The 27078-nt window shown below is 48.2% G+C and overlaps 1 protein-coding gene across 1 annotated transcript in view; it reads right to left on the bottom strand.

The window, feature by feature from the left end:
• Positions 1 to 27078, bottom strand: part of HABP2 (hyaluronan binding protein 2) — a 291624-nt gene that overhangs the window by 111178 nt on the left and 153368 nt on the right. Inside the window, exon 6 of the mRNA XM_078643840.1 lies at positions 14182 to 14353. Within this exon, the coding sequence (XP_078499966.1) occupies positions 14182 to 14353 (172 nt within the window). The remainder of the gene's footprint in view (positions 1 to 14181; positions 14354 to 27078) is intronic.

Genomic DNA, 27078 nt, shown 5'->3' with positions numbered 1-27078 from the left:
AACTCAGCCATGAATGTTACTAGAGAAACCTTTAGATTGTATTGCAACGTCTTAATCCAAATTTATTTTTTAAGGTCACACTCAAGCAATTGGCAAGTGATTTTTAAAAATATTTTGTGACCATTCACTGACAAAATATTAAATTATTGTAATACAAATATTTGTATATACGTGAAGAAAGCCACATCATCAACTTGAAGTATGCCTATAAGTATGAGCAAAACATCTAACCAACATATATTAATAAAACTGCACCGGAAAACATTTAATCATGTACATTTGCTGCTTTAAATGCAATAAGTATACCACCAAGAATTTCTAGAACTTAATTAAGCACCAAGATAGATTGAAACGACTTGTTTCAGATGTCTGTCCCTAATTAACCTGCAGAAACTACATTCATAAAATGCAAAGATTACAACATTTGAAAACTGTATTACATTACTAACTTGCACTTCTATAAGAACCCACAATACAGTGAAGAGACGCAATCCACTTTACAAACGCAATTAACACAAGACTCCAAATCTTACAGCTTGAGGGTGTAATAAGACAGAATACAAAACAAAGCATAAAAATAAACAACATTAGGTCAATACTAAAATTAATTCTAAAAACATTAAATGTAAAAAAATATACCAATAAAAACATCAATGTGCATGGATAATGGAAATTAACTGCATATTTTTACTATGACTAATAAACATGAATATCTATGTAAAGTTGATGCCAGAAAGGGTGCATATTACATAAGTTAGTTATTCAATGGCATTATTTATGTTATTTATTTATTTATTTTAAAGCGCATAGCTGTCACTGCGATGAGGCGTCCCAGCGCTATCAGAGCCCCAAGGACCAGAGCCAGTTAGTGAATAGCGACAGATATGTTACTTGCAGGGAAAAAGCCAGGTTTTTAAGGTTTTACAAAATGCCAAATGATCTGACATTACTCTCATAGAGAAAGGGAGAGAGTTCCAGAGTTTTGCTGCCAGGTAACCAAAGGAGCGACCACCGGCCCTCGCTCTCCGGATGCGTGGGACGCGGACCAAAGCAAGATCAGCAGAACGAAGCGGGCGGCCCGGCTCATAGTACTCCAGCAGATGGAATAGCCCCGGCGGGGCCTGTCGTGCCAGAATCTTATGGGAGTAACACAGTGCCTTGAACTCAATACGCCGATCGACTGGCAGCCAATGGAGTCTAGGAAGCACATGGACAACTGAGTGCGATCTAGGCAAAGCAACCAAAAGCCGAGCCGCCGCGTTCTGGGCCCTCTGAAGGCGTTTAATGCTCGCTTTGTTGGCGCCCAAGTAGAGACAGTTAGCATAGTCCAGTCTGGACACAATAGATGCCTGGATGATAGTCTGTCGCACCTTAGGGGTAAAGAACCCGAGCAGTGGTCTAAGACCATGTAAAAGTCCAAAGCAGGTCCCTGCAACAGCCTTTGACTGTTTTTCAAATGACATATTACTGTCGAACCATACGCCCAGGTTCTTCACTGCCTCTTTGGGGCGAGGGGCGGGCTTAAGGTGATCTGGCCAGCACTGGTCGGACCACAGCTCGCGATCCCTGCCAAAGAGGAGAATCTCAGACTTGCTGGCATTCAGGTGTAGATAGTTAGCCGCCATCCAGTCCGAGATTGCCAAGAGATCGTCCTTAAACTTGACCAAGTTGTTGTCACACTTCTTCGAGAAGGCAAACACCAGTTGGGTGTCGTCGGCGTAGGACACCAGGGACAGCCCCCTGCTCTTGGCCACCTCTGCCAGGGGTCTGACGTACAGGTTGAACACCAAGAGACTCAAAACGGAGCATTAAAATAAGATCATGATTGTGAGGGTTACGTGTGTGGTGAGGGCAGTAAAGTATGTCAAATTTTTTAGATCTCCTATAAATGGCATTATAAGTTAGTTCACTCTGTCTTTAGAAAATTAAACATAAAGGAGTTCATGCAGAAATCTTGTGTAGTTTAGTTCCTATATTCCCAATAGGCTCTGCGCATTGGAATAATATACCCTATAGATATGACATAGGACTGAGGTCATTATGTCTCTATTGAGTATACTAAACTTAATTGTGAGTGCCAGCTAGCTCAAAGGTCACTAAAAACTTTCTCGAATACACAAGAAGGGATTCGTTTCTGACAACCGCATGAACATGACAACTTTATTTCCCAAGAATAAAACGTATCTTCAGAGTCGTGGACACAATAGATCACTATTTTACTCAGTCAATCGTGCATGCTTCGTTTCTACAGAGTTGCAGAGAAAATAGAGTGACTGGCATTTCAATAAAAGGGGTTTATTGAACAGTCTTCGATCTCATGCAAGAGAGGTGAACTGCTACAATCGTTAAACAGAATGCAAAGTATAATGCGCACAACGTAAACAGTAATATAAAATAATACTGTAATAGCATTGTCTGGTGCTATGACATAAAAATATATACATAAATAACACAGGCTAAAATACTCAACTGGTGCTTCTAAAATACGCCTACCCCGATGTACCTAACCTAGGTCTAGTACGAGGGAATAAGTAAGTGTGGTCTTTAGCATAGCTTTCGTTTTGCCAAGTGTTGGACCTAAGGTTTCTAGATCACATAGGGTAACCTGGCCCAGTGTAAGACAGTCAATTTCTAGAGGCAATAGTGTTAAGCTTGCGTCGCACCCTTACAATAACACCGTGTCCATCCACTCAAAAATGACACTACACCATTATTTTATAAAAGTACAAAAGCTTTATCTTCTCTCTTGTTGCTAGTTTCTTGTATTTTGTCCAGGTGCAAAATCAGTACCACATTTACCATTAATTCATTGCATTTAAATTTCTTGTCTCTGTAAACTTTCCTATTCCTGATAGTCTGTATTACTTCTGCATTTTCTGTCTGGTCAATACATTCTCTCCCAGCTTATTAGGGCATCAGTTCTTATTTACCACTCTCCCCCTTCCTCCTCTGTAAAAGAAACAGGTTCACAGCATCTCTATAATGTATCCTGACATTAACTAAATCTTAACCATCAGCATTCCAACTTTTTTTCACATATGACGATCAGTACCAGTTTTCCTGCAAGTGTGCAAGGAAATTTCAACAGATGTTATCCCCTTCAGGATTAGGCACCAGGCAGTCAAGTTATTCAGTCAGGAGCTAAGCTCTGTTGCCTTTAGAAGTGCTCACCCAACCGACCCCTCCCTGCTGCTTAACCTTCCTCTCTCCGAGCTACTTGGAGAATCAATTGGGTACAGAAGGCCTTTTCTTTACCCTTCTTTCCGCTTCTTTGATTTATTCTTCCGGGACACTTAACAAGATTCTACACTCCCCGGAGGCAGCAACGAAGGCCCCAAACCACCCGATTTCCCCAATCACGCTTGGATAGTCTTACCGGGGAATGGCGGTGTTAGTGTGGAGCCTGCTCAGCCGCTTTGAACGGTCTCCCGTCGCTCACATCGGGGCCCTGCAATCACTTGAACTGGGAGTGCGCCACCTCCCCACAGCGCAGATCCCGGCCTCGAATCCCGCCTTCCCCTTGCTTGACAGAGGGGGGTGGGGGTTAAACTCAGGCCGGCCTCCTTGGTTCTACAGCGCCGATTCCAGCTTCGAACCCCGCCCACCTCTCGCTTGTCAGAGGGGGTGGGAGTTGAGCTCAGCCCGGCCTCCTTGGTTTCCACAGTGCCGATCTCCTCGGCGCTCGCTGGGCAGAGCGTACGACTTCCCGTGACGTGTCTCCAGCGGGTCTCGCGCACCGCTGGCCAGAACCGGATCCCCTCTCCTCCTCCGGACCTCCTCAGAAGAAACGGGAGACAAGGGGAAATAACCCCACGGACTCCGCCAACCTGACAGGCGACCCACCAGTCAACGGCGGGGAACTTAGCAGAGCAGCCACACTAAGGTAAAGTGCATTAGCCTCCCCACATTCCGTAAAGCAGAGTCCTGGGGCCTGTACCGGTGGTACCCCAGCTTCCCCCTCCCTCCTTGTGCTTGGTTTGGAAATGTCCAAGAGAGTGGCAACCGGAAGGAAAGAACTTGACAGGCCCACTCCAAGGTTCCTTTCACGGGGGAAGGAAAGAAGAGCACGGAACAGTCTCCTCCCGCTCGGAGTCCTCCCTGATGTATTCCCCTCTACTACGGGAAACCACTCTTCCAGGAGCTCAAGTTCACTGCTAATTTACGTAGGTTTAAGTCAATACCCTGATGGTAGGGCTCGGTCAATAACTAAGGGGGTGACATCCTCAAGGGAGACAGCTGACCTTTGGGACAATCTAGCCTCAGCTTCTGCGCCTCGGAAGCTTGTTACCGGTCCAGGGAAGGCATGACTTGTCAGTTCGGGCTGGACTGTTCCCATGAGGCACAGGGTCAGACTGATTTGCATATGGCCATGTCTGAACTGGTGTGGCAGAGTGGGCTAAAGAACGGTGATGGATTAAACCCAGATCTGTTGACTGGGTGTGAGTGTTTGATTGGTTCAGATGCTCCGTCCATCACCACCCCCTATTGTACCACTTTGTTCGCCATAAGTTGACAGGGTATGCTCAGACGTGAGTCCCTTGCTCACTTTGCCACTGGATTCAAGCAAGCCGGGCTGAAGACGGCTGAAATGCCAGAAACCGGTCCTCGGAAGCTTGTTTCCGGTCCAGGGAAGGCATGGCTTGTCAGTTCGGACTGGACTGTTCCCATGAGGCACAGGGTCAGACTAATTTGCATATGGCCATGTCTGAACTGGGGTGGCAGAGTGGGCTAAAGAACGGTGATGGATTAAACCCAGATCTGTTGACTGGGTGTGAGTGTTTGATTGGTTCAGATGCTCCGTCCATCACCACCCCCTATTGTACCACTTTGTTCGCCATAAGTTGGCAGGGTATGCTCAGACGTGAGTCACTTGCTCACTTTGCCACTGGATTCAAGCAAGCCGGGCTGAAGACGGCTGAAATGCCAGAAACCGGTCCTCGGAAGCTTGTTTCCGGCCCAGGGAAGGCATGGCTTGTCAGTTCGGGCTGGACTGTTCCCATGAGGCACAGGGTCAAACTGATTTGCATATGGCCATGTCTGAACTGGGGTGGCAGAGTGGGCTAAAGAACGGTGATGGATTAAACCCAGATCTGTTGACTGGGTGTGAGTGTTTGATTGGTTCAGATGCTCCGTCCATCACCACCCCCTATTGTACCACTTTGTTCGCCATAAGTTGGCAGGGTATGCTCAGACGTGAGTCCCTTGCTCACTTTGCCACTGGATTCAAGCAAGCCGGGCTGAAGATGTCTGAAATGCCAGAAACCGGTCCTCGGAAGCTTGTTTCCGGTCCAGGGAAGGCATGGCTTGTCAGTTCGGGCTGGACTGTTCCCATGAGGCAAAGGGTCAGACTGATTTGCATATGGCCCTGTTTGAACCGGGGTGGCAGAGTGGGCTAAAGAACGGTGATGGATTAAACCCAGATCTGTTGACTGGGTGTGAGTGTTTGATTGGTTCAGATGCTCAGTCCATCACCACCCCCTATTGTACCACGTCCCTGACACACAGCAAAGTCCCAGTCCGCATGACAGCCAGGAGTGAGTTGTCAACACCCTCATATGCCTGTGCCACACACAGGTGTGCTAGTCAAGACCATTGTTTGCGACCTGGGTGTGTTGCTGGCCCTGTTGCTCTGATGTGCTGTACTCACCCCGGTGCAGCCTCTCATGTACTTGCTATCTCCCCTACCAGGGACTCTGGGCCTGTTGCTCTGATGTGCTGTACTCACCCCTGCCAAGGACTCTGGGCCTGTTGCTCTGATGTGCTGTACTCACCCCTGTGCAGCATCTCATGTACTTGCTATCTCCCCTGCCAGGGACTCTGGGCCTGTTGCTCTGATGTGCTGTACTCACCCCTGCCAAGGACTCTGGGCCTGTTGCTCTGAAGTGCTGTACTCACCCCTGTGCAGCCTCGCATGTACTTGCTATCTCCCCTGCCAAGGACTCTGGGCCTGTTGCTCTGATGTGCTGTACTCACCCCTGCCAAGGACTCTGGGCCTGTTGCTCTGATGTGCTGTACTCACCCCTGCCAAGGACTCTGGGCCTGTACTCTGATGTGCTGTACTCACCCCTGTGCAGCCTCTCATGTACTTGCTATCTCCCCTGCCAAGGACTCTGGGCCTGTTGCTCTGATGTGCTGTACTCACCCCTGCCAAGGACTCTGGGCCTGTTGCTCTGATGTGCTGTACCCACCCCTGTGCAGCCTCTCATGTACTTGCTATCTCCCCTGCCAAGGACTCTGGGCCTGTTGCTCTGATGTGCTGTACTCACCCCTGCCAAGGACTCTGGGCCTGTTGCTCTGATATGCTGTACTCACCCCTGCCAAGGACTCTGGGCCTGTTGCTCTGATGTGCTGTACTCACCCCTGCCAAGGACTCTGGGCCTGTTGCTCTGATGTGCTGTACTCACCCCTGTGCAGCCTCTCATGTACTTGCTATCTCCCCTGCCAAGGACTCTGGGCCTGTTGCTCTGATGTGCTGTACTCACCCCTGTGCAGCCTCTCAGGTACTTGCTATCTCCCCTGCCATGGACTCTGGCCTTCCTGTTTGTGTTTCACCTGTGCATAGTCTCTGCCATTTGTACATGATTTTGTGGCTTGCTGCTATCTAATACTGTTGTATTGCTACATCTGTGCACTATGTGAATAAATACAGTTACTTCTGGTGTGTGTTTTCTCAGTGTCCTTGCTGATTAAAGTGATTTTCTTGTTTGCATTTGCTTGACTGTGTACCATGCCCTATTTTTAAGTTCACCATTGGAAGGCTCTTTGTAGCCATCTGATTATTAGACAGGGGTGACAGGGTCTTCCGTCTATTCTGGCCCTGCTGATGTTGTACTCTGTGAGGGCTATTTCACAGACCATGCAGTTATCTTGTTGGTGATTTGCTATTGTTGCATACACCGTTCACAGGTCATGTTGGGTGACATTGGCAGCACAGGGTGTGCTGGTGTTCAGGGGTTTTGTAGCTGGTTGTGATGTCATGAGGTATGTGTGTGTTTTCCTTTCTGTATGCCCAGGCGTGTATGTGTATGGTCATCTTGTGTTGACCCTTACTCCTGGTGGCATGGCTTACATGACATGTGTGGTGTTGGGTGTAGCAGAGGTGTGCAGTGTGAAGGGTGTATGTTTGTAGTGTATGTATGTGTGCCCCTGTATGGTGTGAGACACACATGTGTCAGCCAGGAGTTGTATGCCTGTTTGTCTTGTCTTGCCCTGTGTGGATGTTTGTATGCAATTGTGTGGGCTGTGGGGAGTGCACATGTGTTGTGTGTTCCTTGTCAGCCAATCCTGCAGTGCCTGTGTCCCTGGTTGTGTGTTGTGTGTTGCAGTGTGTGTGTATTGTGCTTGTTGTTACAGTGCTTGTTGGTGTGCATGGGGGTGCACGGGATGGGCACCTGAGCTGTGAGTAGCTCGGGTGGGGTGCAGTGTGGTTTGGGGTGGTGTGTCCCTGTGATGTTTGTGCCCTGCCCATGCCTTGGAGTGGCACTGCCTTCTGCATAGTGTGCATGTGTTGACCGCGGCGGTGACGTGACCGTGACCGTGACCGGGACGTTGCTGCTGGTTGGCGGACGTTGTGTGTTCCGGATGCTGTGGGGTGCCTTGTTGTGAGGTGGGTGATGTGTGGGTGCCCATGTGGATGTGTTGTGGCCCCCAGCAGGATGCCTGTGTGGTGCTTGGGCCCTGTGTCGGCATGTGTGTTGTGTGGTGCATATGTGTAGTGGCGTACCTGCGGCGGCGGCCGCGGCGGCCCATCTGGCGATAGTGTTGCAGCAGGTACATGACCGGGTGCATGTGGAGGGCTGGGTTCATGGGGTTCATGTTGGGTCTCGGCGTTCGTGCTCCGCTGTCGACTTTCCGCCTGCTTCAGCTGTGCGGTGTCTCCGTTGCGGTGCGTCTGCTTGTTAGGGCCATCCTAATTTGTCGAGCGGAGCGGGCGTCATCGGGTGCGGCGGAGCGTCTCGATTGGCTCCCACCGCCGCGGTGGCGTGCGCACTTTGATGGCGGTGCGCGGCGCTCCGCAGCGGATGGGAAATGACCTGTGTTTACCTATCCTAATGTTGCGGACATGAGTTCCGCTGCTCGCGGGCGGTAAATGCTGGTTTTCCGCCCGCAACCACCGCGGTGGTGCCACCGCCCGTCATCCTAATGGACCCCTAGTGTATACAATAGAATACAAAGTCATACATTAATATATGAGCTCCGATTATATTTTCCATCGAAAATGATACCACATAACAAATACAGATGAAATTACTATAGCTCATTTAGTTCAATACAACATTGTCTTCTAATATCTCACCTAATCATGAACTGAAAAACATATTTTTTTTTTATAGAAAGTGAATTTAATCATCTCCCTTAAATATATTTTCATAAATCAGAAATCATATTGTAGTATGTACACAATATCATGTAACCAATGGACCAGCTTTTCAATGCACCAATTATTATGAACAAATACAATGGCCTTATCTGAACCACAACCCCCACTTGGTAATAGGGGCTAAGACAACAGCACTCAGCGGACGGCCTGGTCAGTGCCATTTGCACATCACAAAAATCAGCCCTTGGGCGGACAGTAGGTGCCATGAGCCTCAATCTAGACCCATAATCACACACTGTGCATCAGGAGTACACTCAACAGGGTGCACTGGTCATGGCAGGCAGGCAGATGCTGGTGCACCAGGGTGAGCCATATTAATTCTTCTGGGCAATGTCCCCATACCTAGCTAGGAGATTATCAGGCCTCAGCCTCCAGTCCTGGTCAAAACAGGCAGACGTTGTGCTTAGGTTCTCCGTGCTGATGTAAAACTCCAGTTTAACAATTTTAGGAGGCTCAAAACCCCCTTTTTATAATCCTTTTCCAGACACAGATGTTATTTAGTGTTTGAGTTTTTGATGATGGAGATGTGATGGTAACCCACTTAAAAAAATTCTCTGCTATGCTGTCCTTTGTTCGGAAAGCAGTATGTCATAGCAGGAGTGACTACAAATGTGATAGCCCCACACTAAGGCCACGGTAGGGACTAGGGGATCACACCTTAATGCCAACCTCACTGATATATGCCTATCAAAAAGTTACTAAGGCTCCCAGTCCTATTATTCCTTGTTGGACTTGGCCCTTTTTGGCTAAAGTTCGTTAAACGTTTTGCCTTCCCCCTAAACCTTTTTTCTGACATGGTGTTGCCAATTTAGATGCTTTGGGAACTTTGGTACTGCTGTGAGTGTCAAAGTGCAAGTGCTCCCTGTATAAAGTTTAATGGTAATTGGTTGTCCATAATTGATATATTTGTTTTACTAGTTACTAGTAAAGTCCCAAGTACAGTGCACTATGTGTGCCAGGGCTAGTAATGCAAATGCTACTAGTGGGCCTGCAGCACTAATTGTATGTGAAAGGTAGGACATGTACTGAGGTGTGTACCATGTCCTGACAGTGAAATACTCTCCGTTTCGTTTTTCACTGTTGAAAGGCCATCTTGCCCATAGGACAGCATGGGGAGGCTATGTAATATGTTTCCAGCCTAGCTCCCATAGGCTTAAGATGGAGAGGTGAAGTTTAATATGCCTGAACTCACAATTTAATAACACATCTTTTTGTGAAGGTGGTTTTTGCATATGTGTTTAGAAACCAGTTGCAGGGTTTTTGTGTTCTAACATGTCTGTGTGTCTCTGCCTGGTTGTGTATTGACTGTCTGGTTTTGAATGTGATAGGCTCTGGGGAATGTCTTGACCCAGGGAAGAAGGTGAAACAGCAACAGGCTGACCTGCATCTGGAGTGTAGGGGGTGGAGTAGCCCCTGGAGGTGAAGAGGCCAGGGCTGCCACCAAACAACAAAGGCACCATCTCCTGCTGAGTGATTCAAGATCCAGACCCCCACTATCGAAGGAAGAAGCTGTCACTGGCAGGGAGACACCCAGAACTGGTTTAGACAGTGTTCAGTGCCCTCCTGAACATAAATACTTCAAAGACATTTAGGGGTATAACTATGAGAGCTGAAACCCCTGGACTTTGGACTGATCAAGACTGAAAAGGATTGAAACTACTTTGTGGTGAAGCGGACCCTCTGCTATGGAAGAAAAAGCTGAAGAGACTGAAGGAAAGCACTGACCCTTGCTGTGTGTTCTGGAGCTGGCCTGCAGTTTGCTGATTTAACCAAAGAGAGGCAAAGGGACTTTGCTGTGTGCTGTGTCCCCCTGCTTGAAAGGACTTTGCTGTGTGCTGTGTCCTGAAGAAACTTGTCCCCAAGGGCCAGAGGAGAGCTGGCTTCCTGTTGTGGAAACTCAGGAACATAAAAGTTTCCAGAGGTGTCTCATCAAATCTGTGTGCGTGTGCTTCGTAAGAACTGCCCCATGATCATGTGCACCCGGAGTCCAAGTGAGTCTCAGCAACGCTGTGTGCGTGTGCTTCGTGCAGCCTGAAACCTTCATGAGGATTTCCCTGTGATCGTAGGCATCCGGAGCTTAAGTGAGTCTCAGCAACGCTCTGTGCGTGTGCCCTGTTGCAGCCTGATACCTTCGTCATTGCCATCGGCCCGGACCGGCATCCCCAGAGAAGCTGTGCCTCCAGCCTGAGCTTACCTTTGCTGGAGGGACCTTGAATCATCCCCTTAGGGGAGGGCCCGTGTTCCACTGCCCAAGATCCACAAAGTCACATCGGAGGCCCGAGTCGTGAGGAGAGTAGAGTGGGATCATACCCCCCAGGTAACCGACAGCAAGCGTGCGTGTGTCGCGCCTGGGGTGGGGTGCGGGCTATGAGAGAAACGCTCTCGGCCTTTCCTCACTTTGCAGCGCGAGCCTCCGCCGAAGTCCGTATTGCGGCCCGTACTTGCCGAGGAGTGGTAGTACCTGGGTCGGAGTGTGGAGCTACACTTTGTTTGACACCATACCCGTGTTGGGGGCATATTTTGGCAGTAGCTGACCGCGAATCAGCAGGACTAGCATAGAGACCATCCAGAGCACCGTGATCAGTGCCGGAGTACATTATTTTGGCATTACGAACTGCCTGATTGTTGCATTAGGAATTGTATTATTTTTGCATAACGAACTGCCTGATTGGTGCATAACGAACTGCATTCTTTTTACATCACGAAGTGCCTGATTCTTGCATTATGAACGGCATAGCATTGCATCAGGACTGCATTGGATCATCTAGAATTGCTCATTAATACTGCAAGACCTACAAGGCCTTGCTGGCCTAATAATCGGCCAGGTGAAATATTACCAATACGCACATGTTGGATTTTTATTGTGTGGTCTCATTGTATATCTTTTTATATAAACACACACTTGTTTTTTATGAAACTCGTATGGAGTCCATTTGTGGTGTCATCATTGGGTTATTGAGAGTGGGGTTGCAAATACTTTACACATTTGTCTTGGAGATAAGCCTGGCTGCTCGTGCCAAGCTACCGAGGGAGTGAGCGGGGGCTATCTGAGAAGGTGTCCTTCCTTTCCCTGACTTAGAAGCAAGGGTCCCTATTTGGCCTAAGGTACCTACCTCAGCCAACTAGAGACACCCAGTTCTAACATTCCCTTATCATACCCATTTCCTTCCAGAGATGTGCCCAGGCTCCACTGACCAGTGACCTTTACATAATCAAAAGAACCCTTTTGTACTGCACAAGAGAGCCTGGTTCTCCCTTCCTGCAGTGTGTGTCCCACCCCAGCTCTCAGCAGAGCAGGCCATCCACAAATCGTTCTGGGAAGGCTTCCTCACCTTCACATGCCTGTCTGAGGCCCTGTGCTTCCAATATGGAACCTACACGGCTCTTTGTACTGTATCGTACTCAGACACACATTCATTGCAGCATGCACATGCAATCACATGAGTGCTGCACATTGCTACATACTAACCCAATGTAGAGCAAGGGCAAGTTAGGTAAACAGCAGCAAACCTTGACATGAGTGGACAGGTAGACCTCACTCAAGTGACACAGATACAAAGGCTTCTTCTCTTTATAGATCACTCCCATAAAGAAATGGTACTTTGCCACCACCATGGCAGGAGCCCGGTGTCTCCCTCTGTCAAATTGAAGAAAAACAGTTTGACAGAGCCGAGGGAGAACCAAAGGCAATATATATTTGAGAATGATTGCTGTGGCTCTGGATGCCGCATTAATGGTCAAATATAATAATCCACATTTGTAAAGCGCACAATCACCCATAAGGGTCTCTAGGCGCTGGGGGCCGTCGGGAAGATTAAGCAAGCTATTGCCCAGAGTCACATGGTGCTGGGCTAATCTGCCGCCGGTGCCAGGGATCAAACCGTGATCCCCCAGATTCCGGAGTTAGTCGTCCTAGCCGCAGTGCCACACCTCTTCCCGGCAGCTGTGAAAGAACATCTCAAAAACTTCAGAACCCTGGGGGGTTTAAACTTCCTTTGTCTTCCTGAAGGCTTTCTTTTCAAAATAGGAATTGCACCCTGATGGGGCAGAATGTTCTAATAGGCTTATAGCGTGCCCCGGTAGCTTGCGTTTGGGTCGGCCAATAACACTTGAGATTCCTATAATACTGAAAACTGACTGGTATTGCTTGCTCCAGCAGAATCTAAGGCTAGACTCTTTGTCTATTTCTATACGTGATGTTCCCTTATTTTAGGTTATTGTGAGATTTTAAGATCACCCTGTATTTTCATTTTTGAGTTTAAAATTCTTTATTAAACTATAATAAAAGTTTTGAACACACAAAAAAATGCTGTATTAAGGAAATTGCAGAGTGAAACAAAGCAATATATTAAAATGTATATAAAGATGAGACATGTAAATGTTTGCAAAATAAAAATCAACTTGAGCAGAAATTATAAATGCAAAGCTGGTGCACAATAAGTCATATCCCTAAAGCTGATAATCAAACTAATTTTATATTTTTTGAGGGGAAGAAAGAAAAAAAAAAGAAGGGAAAACAATATAGAATGTTTAGGTACCCAATACCCTATGTTTTCTAATCGTGATTAAAATGTTCTTTATCCAGAGTCGTTGGCAAAAGAAATTGGTTTGGACTATGTAAAAATGGAAAGAAATCAGACAAACATGAATCATTTTGATTCCCAAATATATTGGAGCCTAACTCTGAAAAAAGATTATGGGGCATATTATCAACGATTTGCGATGATTATCGCAAAGCGTGCTTAGTGCTATTTTTTTTATCGCCGGCTATCGCTGGATTTCCTCGCCTGGATAGTGCGGTATTATCAACACGTATTGTAAAGGCGATAGGAAATCCAGCAATAGGGTGTAAAACCAGCAATAACGTGTAAATTCCAGCGATAAATCAATTGCGCCAATGAAAAGCTTGCTAATAGGCAAGTGTGTACTTAACCTAACAATCGACCCCCCCATTGACAAGATGGTTAAGACAAGTTTTTTACTGGTGTTAGATTCCAGCAATAAGCACGGTTAGCGTGACTTTTCTTATCGCGGGCATTGATAATAGAGGGAAATTGTGTTTGCGACTGTTTCAATGGAGTTTAAGTTCGGAACGCCTACTTTGCATGTCATTAGCTATATATATATCGCTGACATGCAAAGTGGAGAAAAGACGTCTGCTAACCCAAGGAAACACGCGATAGCGTGTCCTTGATAATGGAGCGATATTTAAATCTTCGCTTTTTGGCCGAAAACAACCGCTAAGGTGGCGAAATTGGGCTTGATAATATGCCCCTATGAATCTACAAGACGCAGTTTGAACAAAATATACACATTTTATGGATTTGTTTCCAAGGTGGAAACGTGTTTTGCAAATGTTTATGAATACTAACAAGATCATATGTTTGTGTGTGTTCACGTAATTTGCAACACATTACCACTCCTAAACATCCACTCACCACCTTTAAGTGTATGTAACTTCACATGCCATACGACCATTATAGGTGTAACACTACCTGTAAGTAAATATATTTGTGAGTATAAATGTACATTTCGTCTATTTCAGATGTGAACTTGCACCAGCAAATCGTGCCATTGCACACCAAGAATGAAGTTAGGTGTGTAAATTGCTTTTCGTTCTGGCACCCATCTGTCAGAAGCTGTAAACAACCAAATTATGTGTCTACATTTTTATCACTTTTGAAGGCCATTGTACACCAACAATACCAAGAAATGCTGTGTAGTCATCAACTGCATAACTTGCCAACAGTATAAGGTAACTGCATTGTTTGCTGATGCAGAGCAGAAGCGTGCTAAAGTACCTGCAATAATTGTGTTCTCCAATGCCATGCTCTTCCATCCCAGGCTTAAGGGCACTGATATCCTCTTTAACCAGCAGGTAGGAGTCCCAGGGAAGGCAGGTGCGATTTCTCTCAGTCCAGCTCACCCTGCCTCTGTATCGAGAGCCATTTTCTTCGAAACAATCACTAGCCACTATAAGAAAAGCAACCAAAAGCTTGGTTCAGCAAGTATTAGACTTTTCTTATTTCAGCCGCCCGAAACTTACAGCCTGATTCATGAAGCGAAATTGCGCCCGCAATGGCTGCGAAAATGCAATTGCGGGTGCAAAACACGGAATCGGCATTCAAGTACAAAATAGCGATTTCGCAAACACAGAATAGCGATTACGCTATAATAGTCGCAGAGTCCCGGTAGTCGCGCATTAGCGATACGGAAATAGCGACCAACCACGGAATCTGCGAAATGAATAGCGAAACGCCAGATCCTCGGTCGCGCACCATATGCGGAATCTGCACTGGTTGCGGATTGAAAGCAGAGTTAACTTCAAAGTACTCTGCTACATGCACAAAATTATGACTGGTAGAGCCCCTTGCTATCTCTCTGCTCTGGTGCAGCAATACATCCCCCCCCGCACACTTAGGTCTTCGACGCAGAATAAATTTAAGATTCCGCGCATCAACAGAGCCAAGATGGGAGGACGCTCGTTTTCCCTGCTGGCCCCATCCTTATGGAATTCTCTTCCTCAATCTCTGCGCACTGAATTGTGCTTTCTGAAATTCCGTAAGGGAATAAAAACTTGGCTTTTTAACAACTAATTTATGATCTTATGATCCTCCCTCCCTTTCACCGTTCAGTTTGCTCTAGCGCCGGGAAACCTCCGGGTAGCTGCGCGCTCAACAAATGTAATTATAAATAAATAAATAAATAAATAAACGCAATTTATTCTCAATCGGCATTCATGAAAAATAAACAATAGCGGAAAACCCCAAAATCGCATTTTTTGCGCGGCGCAAATTAAGGACAACTCAAAGCAGGTGGTAACCATAAAAGCCATGATTAAGTAAAATTTGAAAAACAGTTGGCCAATCACCAACAGGTCCAGGCCTGACCAATCACACATAAGGACATTCAGCAGCAGCATTAGGCGTTCCACAATGCCAGGAATGTACATGGTGGTGAGGCGGCGAAGGCTACAGCGAGCAGCACGGAGGAGACGCATGAGGCAGGAAAGGATTTACCGGCAGCGGGTCACCTTGCTGGGCCAAACCAGAGAACAGATTTATGCCAAATACAGGCTGAATGGGGAAATGATCACCTGGCTGATACAAGAACTTGACCCCCTCATGCAGCACCCAACAAGGCGAAACAATTCTGTGCCTACACATGTGCAGGTATTGTGCAGCCTGCACCTCCTGGCCTCCGGCAGTTTCCAGGGCATAGTAGCGGCTGCTGGGGGGATATCCCAGCCCACCATGTCACGCTGCCTCCACACTTTTGTTGACGCCATGCTCACCCAGCTCCACCGCCACATCACATTTCCCACGAGCCAACAGGAATTGGACCTGACAAAACTACAATTTTACAATGTAGCCCATTTTCCCCATGTCCTCGGCTGCATCGACTGTACCCACGTCGCCATCTGCCCACCAGCTGCCACGGAGTATATGTACCGCAACCGGAAGTCCTACCACTCCCTCAACATACAGATGGTCTGCAATGCCAAGACCATCATCACTGACATTGTCGCACAGTACCCAGGGAGTACCCATGATTCCTTTATCTTCAGGCACAGTGGACTCCACACACGACTGCTCAGAGGAGAGTTTGGGGAAGGACACCGACTTGGTAAGTACACTTTGTCGACAATGTCACATTGCAATGAAGTCACTGCGCTGCACAGGCAATCAACATCTGCTCCTCTCATTCAGGTGACAGTGGCTACGCCCTACGGGAATACCTCCTGACCCCTTACCTCAACCCTGCCACACCTCAGCAACGGCGCTACAATGTTGCGCACATCCGGACAAGGAACTGTATAGCAAGGACATTTGGCCTGCTCAAGAGCAGGTTCCGTATACTGCACAAGACAGGTGGGGCCATGTATTACAGTCCTGCTGCGTTCTGCCGCATTGTGGCTGTCTGTGCAATGCTCCATAACATTGCAACCAAGCGCCGGATACCTGTTGACATCTCAGGCAGTGAATCTGAAGGGGACGACCGGCCACCAGCACATGTGCACCATGCACGCGGGGAGAACCCAGCTGAAGGCCACAGACGTCGCAACCACATCACAGTGAACAATTTCTAGCCCACCCTCTTCCCCCACCCCACATATCACAATTGCATGCAAAATGTAATGATTACACAAGGCTAATGTGTGCAGCAAAATAAATATATTTGTTTCATTCACAACAAAAAGGTAATCAGTCCAACTATTTACAAATACCAGTATTGCGTCATACTGCAGTGTGCATGTACTTGGCAGGCTTAGCGTCAGCCTGTGCCAGTGTTATGCAGACAGTGTCAATGGCGCTTCCTGCGCGTAATGCCCAAGCGCCTCTGAGGCTCTTCCTCTTCCTGGGCACCTGTACCAGGCGTTGCCCTGGTGCTGCGCCTAGGTGGCGGGACCAGTGTGGCCGATTGGCTGCTCACGCTGGAGGCACCCTCACTGGCATCGTCGCCCCCTACAGTGGCCGGTAGCGCAGGTGTGTGTAGTGCCGTCACCGTGGTGGTTAGGTGCTCCAGGACCCTGGTGATGTCCTCACAGCACTGCACTAGTTGGTGCTGCTGGGTGAGAGAGCGCCGCGACAACTGGGTGGTGGCATTTGCTGCCACATAATTCGACCTGCTATAGGCCGACAGCCGGCTCATCAGCTGGTGGTGGCGCCGGCTCGCTACACTGCGGTGCTTGAGCAGCGCAGCAGTGTTCTCCTCCATGGCTGCAGTCATGCGGCCCATGGCCGCCGTCATGCGGTCCATGCGCTCTCCAACTCCCGCCACATTGCGCCCAATTTTGTGCAGCTGGAGCTGGATGGCACCTTGCTGCTGTGACTGGCGCTGGTGGATACGGAGCATGCGTCTCTCAACGCTCATGTAGGCATAGCGATGTCCATTGCCCCTCCTGCTGATTGCCCGCGGTGTTGCCGCTGTCGCAGGCCCAGATCTATTGGCACCAGCTGCAGGTGGTGTTGCAGCAGGCGTTGCTGGTGCGGCAGGGACTGGGGGCACATTGGTGGGGTGCCTGGCTCTGGCTGCGGGTGGGGCGGCAGATCCAGATGCAGCAACGGTGGGGGGCCTGGCCTTGGCTGCGGGTGGGGCGGCAGATCCAGATGCAGCAACGGTGGGGGGCCTGGCCTTGGCTGCGGGTGGGGCGGCAGATCCAGATGCAGCAACGGTGGGGGGCCTGGCCTTGGCTGCGGGTGGGATGCTAGATGCAGGGGCCACAACGGTGGGGGGCCTGGCTGCTGGTGTTGTTGCAGCGGCAGGGGCTGGTGCCTGGGTTTCTGGTTGTGATTCCTCCTCCTGGGCCTCCTCATCTATCAGCAGCCTCTCGCTGTCACTGCTGTCTGCGCCACCTGTGAGGGTAAGTGGATACTCATTAGTTGCATGTGACTGTCAGACGTGCTGTTGTTACATGCATGCTGGGTGACATTCCCTGGATGGCTGTGGATTTGCGTACTTTGGGACCTGTCTGGCTGCATTGGGGTACTACTACATTGTGGACATACTACATCTCCCACAATGCTTCAGGGCATTCCCTGATGCGCAACAAAGGCATGACTAAGGGCCAATAAGTGAGCCTATTTGGTCAGGGACGGTCATAGGGGACAGGGTCGCAGTCGCATGCCACTTACCTTGGGTGTCTTGGGTGGGGCGGGAGGAGTCCAGAGGGGTCACGCCAACGCACGCCTCCCTCTCAAGGGTGTCCTCGACCTGGTCCTCCAAGGGTGTGTTGGGTGGGACTGTCGGTCCGCCACCTCCAGTGCCCGATGCCTCTCCAAGGCGCTCCGCCACCCTCTCCTTGGCACGACCTCGGAGGTCATACCAGCGCTTCTTTAGCTCCTCCAATGACCTATCGGCCACACCCACCGAGTTCACGCTGGCGGCTATACCCAGCCAGATCCTCCGCTTGTCTTGCTCTGGGACCTTTCTGGAGTTGGTCCCAAAGAGCCGGTCATGGTTGGCCACCACCCCTTCAATGAGGTTCTCGAGCTCCTGCTCTGAGAACTTGAGCTTTCGCTTTCGTCCTGCGCTGTTGCTGGGGCCAGGGACAGGTTCCTCAGACATGGCAGCAGATATGTCGCTATTTCAGTCGGTAGAGAAGTCGCTATCGCTGGTTTAGCGTCTGCTTTCCGACTTGCTCCCTCGGAGGTTTGCCTCGCTGTGGTGTTTGGGGGTGGGAACTGCCTGCTTCCTGGTTGTGATGTCATCGCTGTGCTCGGAAAGCGACTTCCCGTTTTCCCAATCGCGCGAGAATGCGAGTCGCATTCCCGATCGCACGGGATTGCGAGTCGCATTCCCGATCGCACGGGATTGCGAGTCGCTATCCCGACGCAGGTAGCCGGGAATAGCGATTTTTCTGCGTTTTTAGTTGGTCGCTAACGGATTTAGCGCCCGCGTGCGAGTCGCTATTTTTTCCCCGAAAAGTACATGAATGCCGTTTTGCGTTTCCTCAATAGCGAGTCGCTATTACTCGCTATTAGGGACACGCAAAACGGCCCGTACATGAATCAGGCTGATAGATTATTCAACTCACATTCAGCTGGTTCCAATGGTATCTGTGTCTAAGCAGGTGTATCTCAAAAGGTATCTGCTAGTGGAGCTGCACTTTTTAAAATTTAAATGCCTGTGAAATCAATAAGACCTTTTGAAGTTGGCCTTGTCCTGCCTTTGTAATGATATTCTGTGAACAGCCAAAAGGCTTAAGGTTCTCGTACTTGACCGAGCATTTGAAAATATTTTTTAGCATGGACTGTGGCATGTTAGTGAAGTATTCCCAGTCAGTGGCTGAACTCCTATATATTAGCTTCACCAGACGCAATAACCAGAATGTGGCGTCTGAGATAGAGTCACAGTCCATGATCTGAGGCAGATGTTAGCAGTGGCGGCCACCACATACAAAAACTGGTGCAGCGGGGGGGGAATGTGGGAGGGAGTGTGGAAGGGGTCCATAATAATAATAAAAACATGTTTTAAAGTTAAACTTACTTGCTGCCGGCCACCTCCCTCGTCACGTCTTGGTGCTGGGACTTCCTTGTCCCAGCAGACACTGAGACTCCCTGTCTAATTCCTGTGCTGCAGAGCAGCACAGTGATTGGCCTGAGCGGGCTAGAAAGACGCTCCACTCAGGTCAGGGTGTCTGTGGGGTTTCTCTAACCCGGCTGTTCAATCAAGCCGGTTAGAGAAACCTAAGTACGCATGTGTGTTTTGGTCAGCCTGAGACAGCTGGCCAAACACACATGAGCACTTACGGATTGCACGTAGCACTCCTCCTCCCCCTCCAATGCCCCTCCCTGCACACCCTGGCTGAGCCAACGGCTTCAAAATAAAACGATACTGCTGCTGGCTCTGAGCCAGTGGTACGACGCTCCTCCAACATTGAGGAGGAGCCGCCCCTGGATGTTGGTTGAACACCGAGAGTCAATTATTGTGAGGAAAATTACCTCAAACTTGTTCCACCATCAAATGTCAACAATCTGTTGTACGTATGCAGATCAGCATTTCTGAGACAGGGAAACAGATACCTAATCAGAGCTATCCATGAAAATGTGTCTGTATCACTGTGAAAATGTGTCTCAACCAAGGCCCACGTTGGATGTATGCCGGATTGATACTCAAATTTATGAAATGGTTGTTTTTCCTTCTCGTTTCCGTCTCGTTTTTTAGCACTCTTTACCTTGCTATTCATTGGGTGTACACATTTTTTTTTAAAAAGCTTACATGTTAATGTACGAAAGGGATACAGAAAAAGAAAGGATGATAGTGTAGGGCCATGTTCATTTACTTGGTGCTTTAGAGTGCAGTATTCGGCCACTTCTTGTGTCGTCTTCTCTTTTGCAAGCTTTGCATCACACATTGACCGTGTTGAATCAATGTAGTCATTAGTGCAATTGGTTATGTCATGCGCGATCTCATTATTGGGCCATATGAGATGTCATTGGGTATGCGATGTGTGTGATTATCAGTAGATCATGGTGGGGACAGGAGTTAAGATTTTATGCCATAAATGGTGAATTTCAGTATTTGTTTGATTTTATATTGACCCATAACATTATTTTACTTGTGTTTTGGGGAACTCTGAAGGTTTTCTATTGACAAATATTAGTTTGCTACGAGGGAAGGAAGCTTTCATTACTTTTAACAACGTTGCTTTCAATGATTTATTTGGTTTTATGTAATATACTTTACTCCAAAGAATATTGAGTATTGAAGGTTTAGCTCAATATGCATGACCTGGGCATAGATACAATGGCCTTGATTTATAGGGTTTTAGCGTAGGGCAGCAAGTCACCTTGCTGTGCTGCCCTACAGTAAAGTGAAATGGCAGGAATGCACTGCATTTATGCAACATGGTGCATTCCTGTCCACTTCCCCCTGCACTTGCAGCAATTCGGTAGCCCAGCACCAAGGCAGGCAGGCACCCTTCCACCATGGTGCAAGGGTGGCTGTGATGTCGGCAGGATTGTTTTTGTGCAGGAAGGAGCACCTTCCAGCACAGAAATAATCCTAAAAGGCGTTTTCTACTTTCTATGTGTGCTGCAAAATTAAGCACACATGGAAAGAGGAAAAAACTTGGAGAAATAGTTATTTCTCCTTGTTATGCCTCATTATTTCTCCTCGTTGCGCCTCACCTCTGGAGGCATAAGGTTTTGGAGCTTCCCCAGGTTTACATGCTCTTGTAACTCTGGGGAAATGTCAAAATTCATGGGTTTTGCGTGGGAAAACCCAACGCAACGCCCATGGAATGTCTCCAGGGTGGAGAGTAAGGCAACACTGCGATTTGCACTGCCTTGCCTTACTCCATATATATGAGGCCTTCAAAGCCATGCATAGTGTGATTTGTGATTTGCACCGCACGGTAGTGCAGGGGGGCTCGTGAAAATGCCCCACTGGTTGCAAAGGGTGTCACCCGTTTGGAAGATTTAACCTCCAAGTAGGATTGCCACCTTGCTGTTATTTTACCAGACTGACCAGAATCTTTAAGCCAGGCTACGCTCTTGCCATGAAATACTGACAATTTTACATGAGTTATTTTTTTTTCAACTACCAGCTTTTGGCTGTTTCAGAATAGCAAAGCATAAACAATTAGTCATTATTTTTTTTCAAAGAATGGCGGCAGAAACCTTCCTCCAACTACTTGAGTAGGTTCTTTTACTGGGGCAGTTGCTTTGGGAGGTAACATTTCTGGGGAAGCTGTGTCAGCCTTTGTCCTTTCACACCTGCTGTGAATTATTTTTTAAGCTAAAATCCAAAATTGCGACATCACTGAGACCACAATGAGCACCTTCACCTCCTGTGCAGCAGTAGACACTGTGTGCAGGGAGTGGTCTATTTCTGTTATTTATAAATGTGTTTGTCATGCAGGATAAAAGCGGTTTGCTCAACCTACTTCTAAGCTTATTTCATTGAGAAATCCCAAGAATTTGTATCTAAAATAACTTGTTTTGCTTATTTTGTGCACACAGGACAACAAGATCACATTAATGTTTAATGCTGGCATCTTGGACACTTGCCCTGTTCGACAACACACTGTGCGCATCCTTGGCATAACTAGCTCGCAGTGGTGATGGTGTCTCTCCCTATTAATTTCTCTGATCCTCTCTACTTCATTCCGTTGCAGCTAGGTGGCCTTTTGGGCCATGTACATTCACACATATTTGATAGAATAATTTGTTCTGATTATTCTCTGTGCTGAAACGTTAGAATTTGCAAGAAGACTGAGGGGGATATCATTGGGACTTTTGATTGACCACTATTGATTTCTGTGTCATCTATCACCGGACCAGTTTTTTTTAGCAATACTTGCTTGTATTATTTTGTGTCCCTCTGAAAGCAATTCTATAACATGTTTGACAACTTGAGTAATTAGCACTTCGTTCCATGCTTAACCATGGATTTAGATGTGTTGTTACTATGAACACATATTACATTTTATTAATTAATGTGTATGTTTCTAAATATGGTCTGCTTGTCTGAGCTAATTGTTGCCTGGATAAGTTATGTAATATGTTATGCACAGAAACATAATGAAGGGCCTGAATATGACTTTGGTGGTCTCTGTATTGCCGTCGCTGCAGCACCAGAGTCCCCACCTGCTGGCCTGGCGGTCTGCCAGCTATATTTCGATGTTGGAGATCCCACACCTGGTTGCCGCCACCACCGCCAGGATTTCTCACCCCGCCACTACGGAGTAACAGGCTGCAGTTGTGTATATTTTCTACCTATGCACATTAAAATACATAGATATGCATTGACACTGCGGTAAAAACTATGGGCTACTACACGTGATTGTCTCCCTCCATCATGTGACCGCTGCTGCCACACCCCCAGCACATTGGGAACATCCAAATACAGCTGGCGGGTTACCGGTGGCTTGGCAGTGTCCTTGGGACCGCTGCCGCAGAGGTACGTCCACGAAACCGCCAAACTCGTAATTGGGCCCTTAGTCCTTCTAATTGAGCCATAGTCTACTCTATATAATTGTTGGGACAGGAATAGCCTCTGCATGATATATGGATGCATTCCCCTGCCCTAAGTCCACAACTACATGTATATCTGGTATCCTGATGTTTTATTTTTGCTCTTTCAGCACGCTAATCTAAGCATGTTGGCAGAGGCCTAAACCTGTCATTGGCTAATAAAGGTCCTGGAACTGTACTGTGACCTGAAGGGGCACACAAAAAGTGCCCTATGTACTGACAGTGAATTGCCATGTCAGTCATGAATATAGGGCACAGAGTGGTGGTGGCAGCATGCCGTGCTTATGAGGAATAAGAGTGTGACCAAACCTTTTTATCTGACTTACTCAGGTTGTGATCTACTGATCCACCTGTGTAAGTTCCACTACTATAAGCAAGCTCAGACCCTTGCACTGACATCCAGAGAATGTGTCAACAATGTTTCTGATAGAAGCCAGTTTAACACATGCATGGTGTGAGTGAATCAGAGTAATGGAGGCCAGTGGGATCAAATATGGATACCCTTGGCTAAGAGTAGGTCAGCATGGAGAGAGAAGGCTGTGCTCCCAGACAGTAAACGTGTTTTGCTTGCATTCCTCTAGCTAGAGGAAAGTAACCCAGATACTGGAGTGAGCATATGAGCCCCTTGGTTAGCAAGGAGCTTCTGATTAGTCTAACTGAAACCTGCTATCTGGGAGACGGTGAGGGCAAGAGTGGATTATATCATGCATTGTGTGTCAGTCTCTAGGTGAGGCCTACCCTTATGTCTTTCCACTATGACTGTTTCAGGTGGCATGGCAGCCAGACGCTGAAAGCTCACACCTCTTTTGTGCCTCGCTCTGTTGTGGGTGATCCAGGATGGTGAAAGTCCCACTGCTACTTGTGGTGAGAAGCGAGTCTGGATATAAAAGCTTTATCTGGAGAATAGCCTGGAAGGCCACTGGAAAGAAGATATACCCCAGACTGATTCTACAGTTTGAGTTGGTAAATCCACAGTCCCTTTCTAGAATTTCTGTAAAACCACACTACTTGTTCCAGTTCAAGCACTCCAACACCAAGGACTGTAAGCATATGCATCGGTTTACATTTAGGGCCTCATTAGGATATGCTGGACCGCCCCCCATAAGGGCGGAGGTCCCGTTGGGGGAATTAGGATGTGCCCGCCACAGTGGCGGGCACATCCTTCATTTTTAGCATTGTGGCGGGCGGTGCACTTTGCACCGCCCGCCACAATGCAAAAATTGCATTTACGCATTTGCATATACAAAGCGGCAGGCACCGCGCGGTGCCTGCCGCTTTGTACATGCAAATTAAGGGGGGGTACCATAGGTACCCCCCCTGTGCACCCCCACCTCGGCCTTCATCAGGGGGGCCCCCAAAGCAAAGACCGCCTGCCTTTCCGTGGCGGCATCGCCGCCGCGGAAAGGCACCTATTTGCACGCATCATAATATGGCTGCCGGTGTCCATTGGACACCGCCACCATATTATACCCTTTCCACCGCGGTCGCAAGGCGACCGGGGAGGAATAGCGGCAGACGGTCTTTCCATCCGCCGCGGTCCCCCCGCCATACTAATATGGCGGGGGGGAATTTGGGGAACAGTGTCGGGCGGATTGCCTCCGCCAGGCCGGCGGTGGCTACCGCCAGCCTGGCGGAGGCAATCCGCCCAACATCGTAATGACCCCCCATAGACTGCTGCTTTTCATATCAGCCTTGTTGTTTTAAACTGCTTTTATAACTGTTTTAATGTATTTCTATGTTATACCAATATGTGTTGGCCTTCTTCTCGGAGAAAGTCGTAGCCTCGTTTTCACCTTGGCAATAGTAAGCAAGAAGGTTAGAATCCTGTTACCTAGCAGAGAAACCACTCCTGTATATCATTCAACTATTTTTGCATGGGAACCAGGGACACCTGTCGTAGCTCTAGTGATTTGTAGTTTCAGTCTTAACCATGTGACTTCATTTTTGCCTGTATGAAGACATTCAATAAATTTGTGTGGGTGAAACTAAGCAGGTCTGTTTCGAGATACTCACCTTTTTTATAAACCATTTTTTATTGGTTTTTCAAACTTTAGAACCATGGGCATGTGCCCACCTATGTTGTTACATATTTATTTAGCATCACATGTGGTACACAATATGGGAGGAATTCTACAGCATGTAATATGCTCAAAGAAGGCTTGCTACTGCATATCCGTTCACCTACTAAGTTTTCGACCTCCCGTATCCACAATGTCACAAGGTTCAGCACAAAGAACAGTTCAACAGACATGTAGTGACAGTTACCCGGAAATTTACTCATTCTCAAATTGAAAAATACACTCTGCACCCAGATCCACACCTGTGCTGCTAGTCTCACACCTACTAATGTTGCCCTGTGGTACCCATGCTGATCACATTCATATTATTGGCGTGGGTTCAAACTCCCCCAAGCCACAGGAAGGTCTCCAGTACCACCTCCCAATCTTCCGCTATTGGGTGGGTACACAGAATCCTGTGTTCTTCGTCCCTAAGGGATTTTGCTTCTGCCAGCGCCCAGTGTTCAGCCTCATTTTTCCAGCTACAGTGTGGTGGGCCCGCAGGTGATCTCCAGTGGATTGCTGTCACTTTCTTAGCTAGCACCAGGGCTAGGTTCAGGAACTTTATTGTGACCCTTAATGACCGTGGAATCAGATGTAAGCTTAAACATATTTCCATCTTTAGGAGATCAGTGTGGTGGAGAGTTAGCTGCAACTCACCCATCACCTCTTTCCAGAATTGAACAATTTGGGGACAGGCCCAGATCATGAGTAAAAAGTCAGAATCAACCTTACATTTGGGACACGTTTTATCACCCCTCCCATGTATTTTGTTTAGCTTGTGTGGTGTGAGATAGGACATGTGTTGGTAGTTGAACTGAGTGTAGCGGAATCTAGTGTTTCAGTACACTTAGGGGCCCATTAGCATTGCAGGCGGATTGCCGTCGCCCGACCGGTGGTGGTGATCCCCCCGCCAAAACACCCCTCCGGACGACCATTTACCCCCCCCCCCGCCACATTAGCATGGCGGGGGTACTGCGGCGGACAGAAAGACCGTCTCCCGCTTTTCCACCGGTAGGCAATTGTCACGATTGTCTACCGGGTGGAAAAGGCCCATAATATGGTGGGGGTGCCTTCCAGGCACCGCCATCCATATTAGTATGCGGCATTTTTAATTCATTTCCATGGTGGAGACTCACCATGGAAAGGCATGCGGATTTTGCTTCAGGGGCCTGTGGGGCTTCACTTGGGGGGTACTTGTAGTACCCCACAAAATTGGCATCCACAAGGTGGCAGGCACTGTGCGGTGCCTGTCACGTTGTGCACAGTGGCGTAACGATAATTGAGGGGGCCCCCCTGCCAGGTACATGGAGGGGCCCCCTCCGGACTCTATTAGGAGCTCTCAGGCCGAAGTGCAGTGCTGAGGGGGCCCCCTTGAGCTTGAGGGCCGCCCCGCACTGCGGGGGATGCGTGGGCATGTGTTACGCCCCTGGTTGTGCATGCCAATTCACTACATGCATTTTCAATATTGTGGCGGGTGCTGCTCACAACACCTCCCTCCACAATGTTGAATATGCGGGATGCGACCGCCAGGTCGGCGGTCGCAACCTAATCTGCATTGCGGGACCGCAGCACTCCTGGCAGCCAGTCCTAGCACTGCTAGGGTGGCGGGCGGATCATAATGGGGGCCTTAATGTGTGTGCTCTAGAACCCTGCCCCACTCATTGTATTGCTCTCTCGACCCATCCCACATTCATACCACTACCGTGCTAAGTCAACTTTGGTCATATTTAGGGCTGTCTTGTAAAGCCAGGAGACTCATTTGTGACCATGCCCGAATGTGAAAAAGATCTGCAGTACTTTGTTTGTCAGCTGCTCCACTCGGCCTGTGCGCCACAGTGACTACAGGCCATGAACCACTGCTGCATATACCAGGAACTGAGAGTTTGGCAGTCCCCTTTGGTAGTGAGCGTCTCAAACAGTTTCAGTTTTTCTTCCTCATAACCGTCTTTCGCTGTGAGCAATTCTTCCTCTCTCCATGTGGACACCCTGCATGCAGTGAACAATCCTCCCCTTGAGGGGGGGCCACCAGTGGCAAAGCTGGTGAGTACGGTTGGCAACGGTGGATCCATTTGAGGAATTTCCACCAATTGCTTGCTGTTTGGGGGTAGCTACTAGGTCCCCTTTAGATTCCCAGTTCGTCGGTCTAATGCCCTACACC

This window comes from Lissotriton helveticus, chromosome 5_1 (genome assembly GCF_964261635.1).
Source record: "Lissotriton helveticus chromosome 5_1, aLisHel1.1, whole genome shotgun sequence".
Classification (NCBI taxonomy): domain Eukaryota; kingdom Metazoa; phylum Chordata; class Amphibia; order Caudata; family Salamandridae; genus Lissotriton; species Lissotriton helveticus.
The sequence above is the reverse complement of the archived record's forward strand: the minus strand, read 5'-3'. Positions and strand labels throughout refer to the sequence as shown.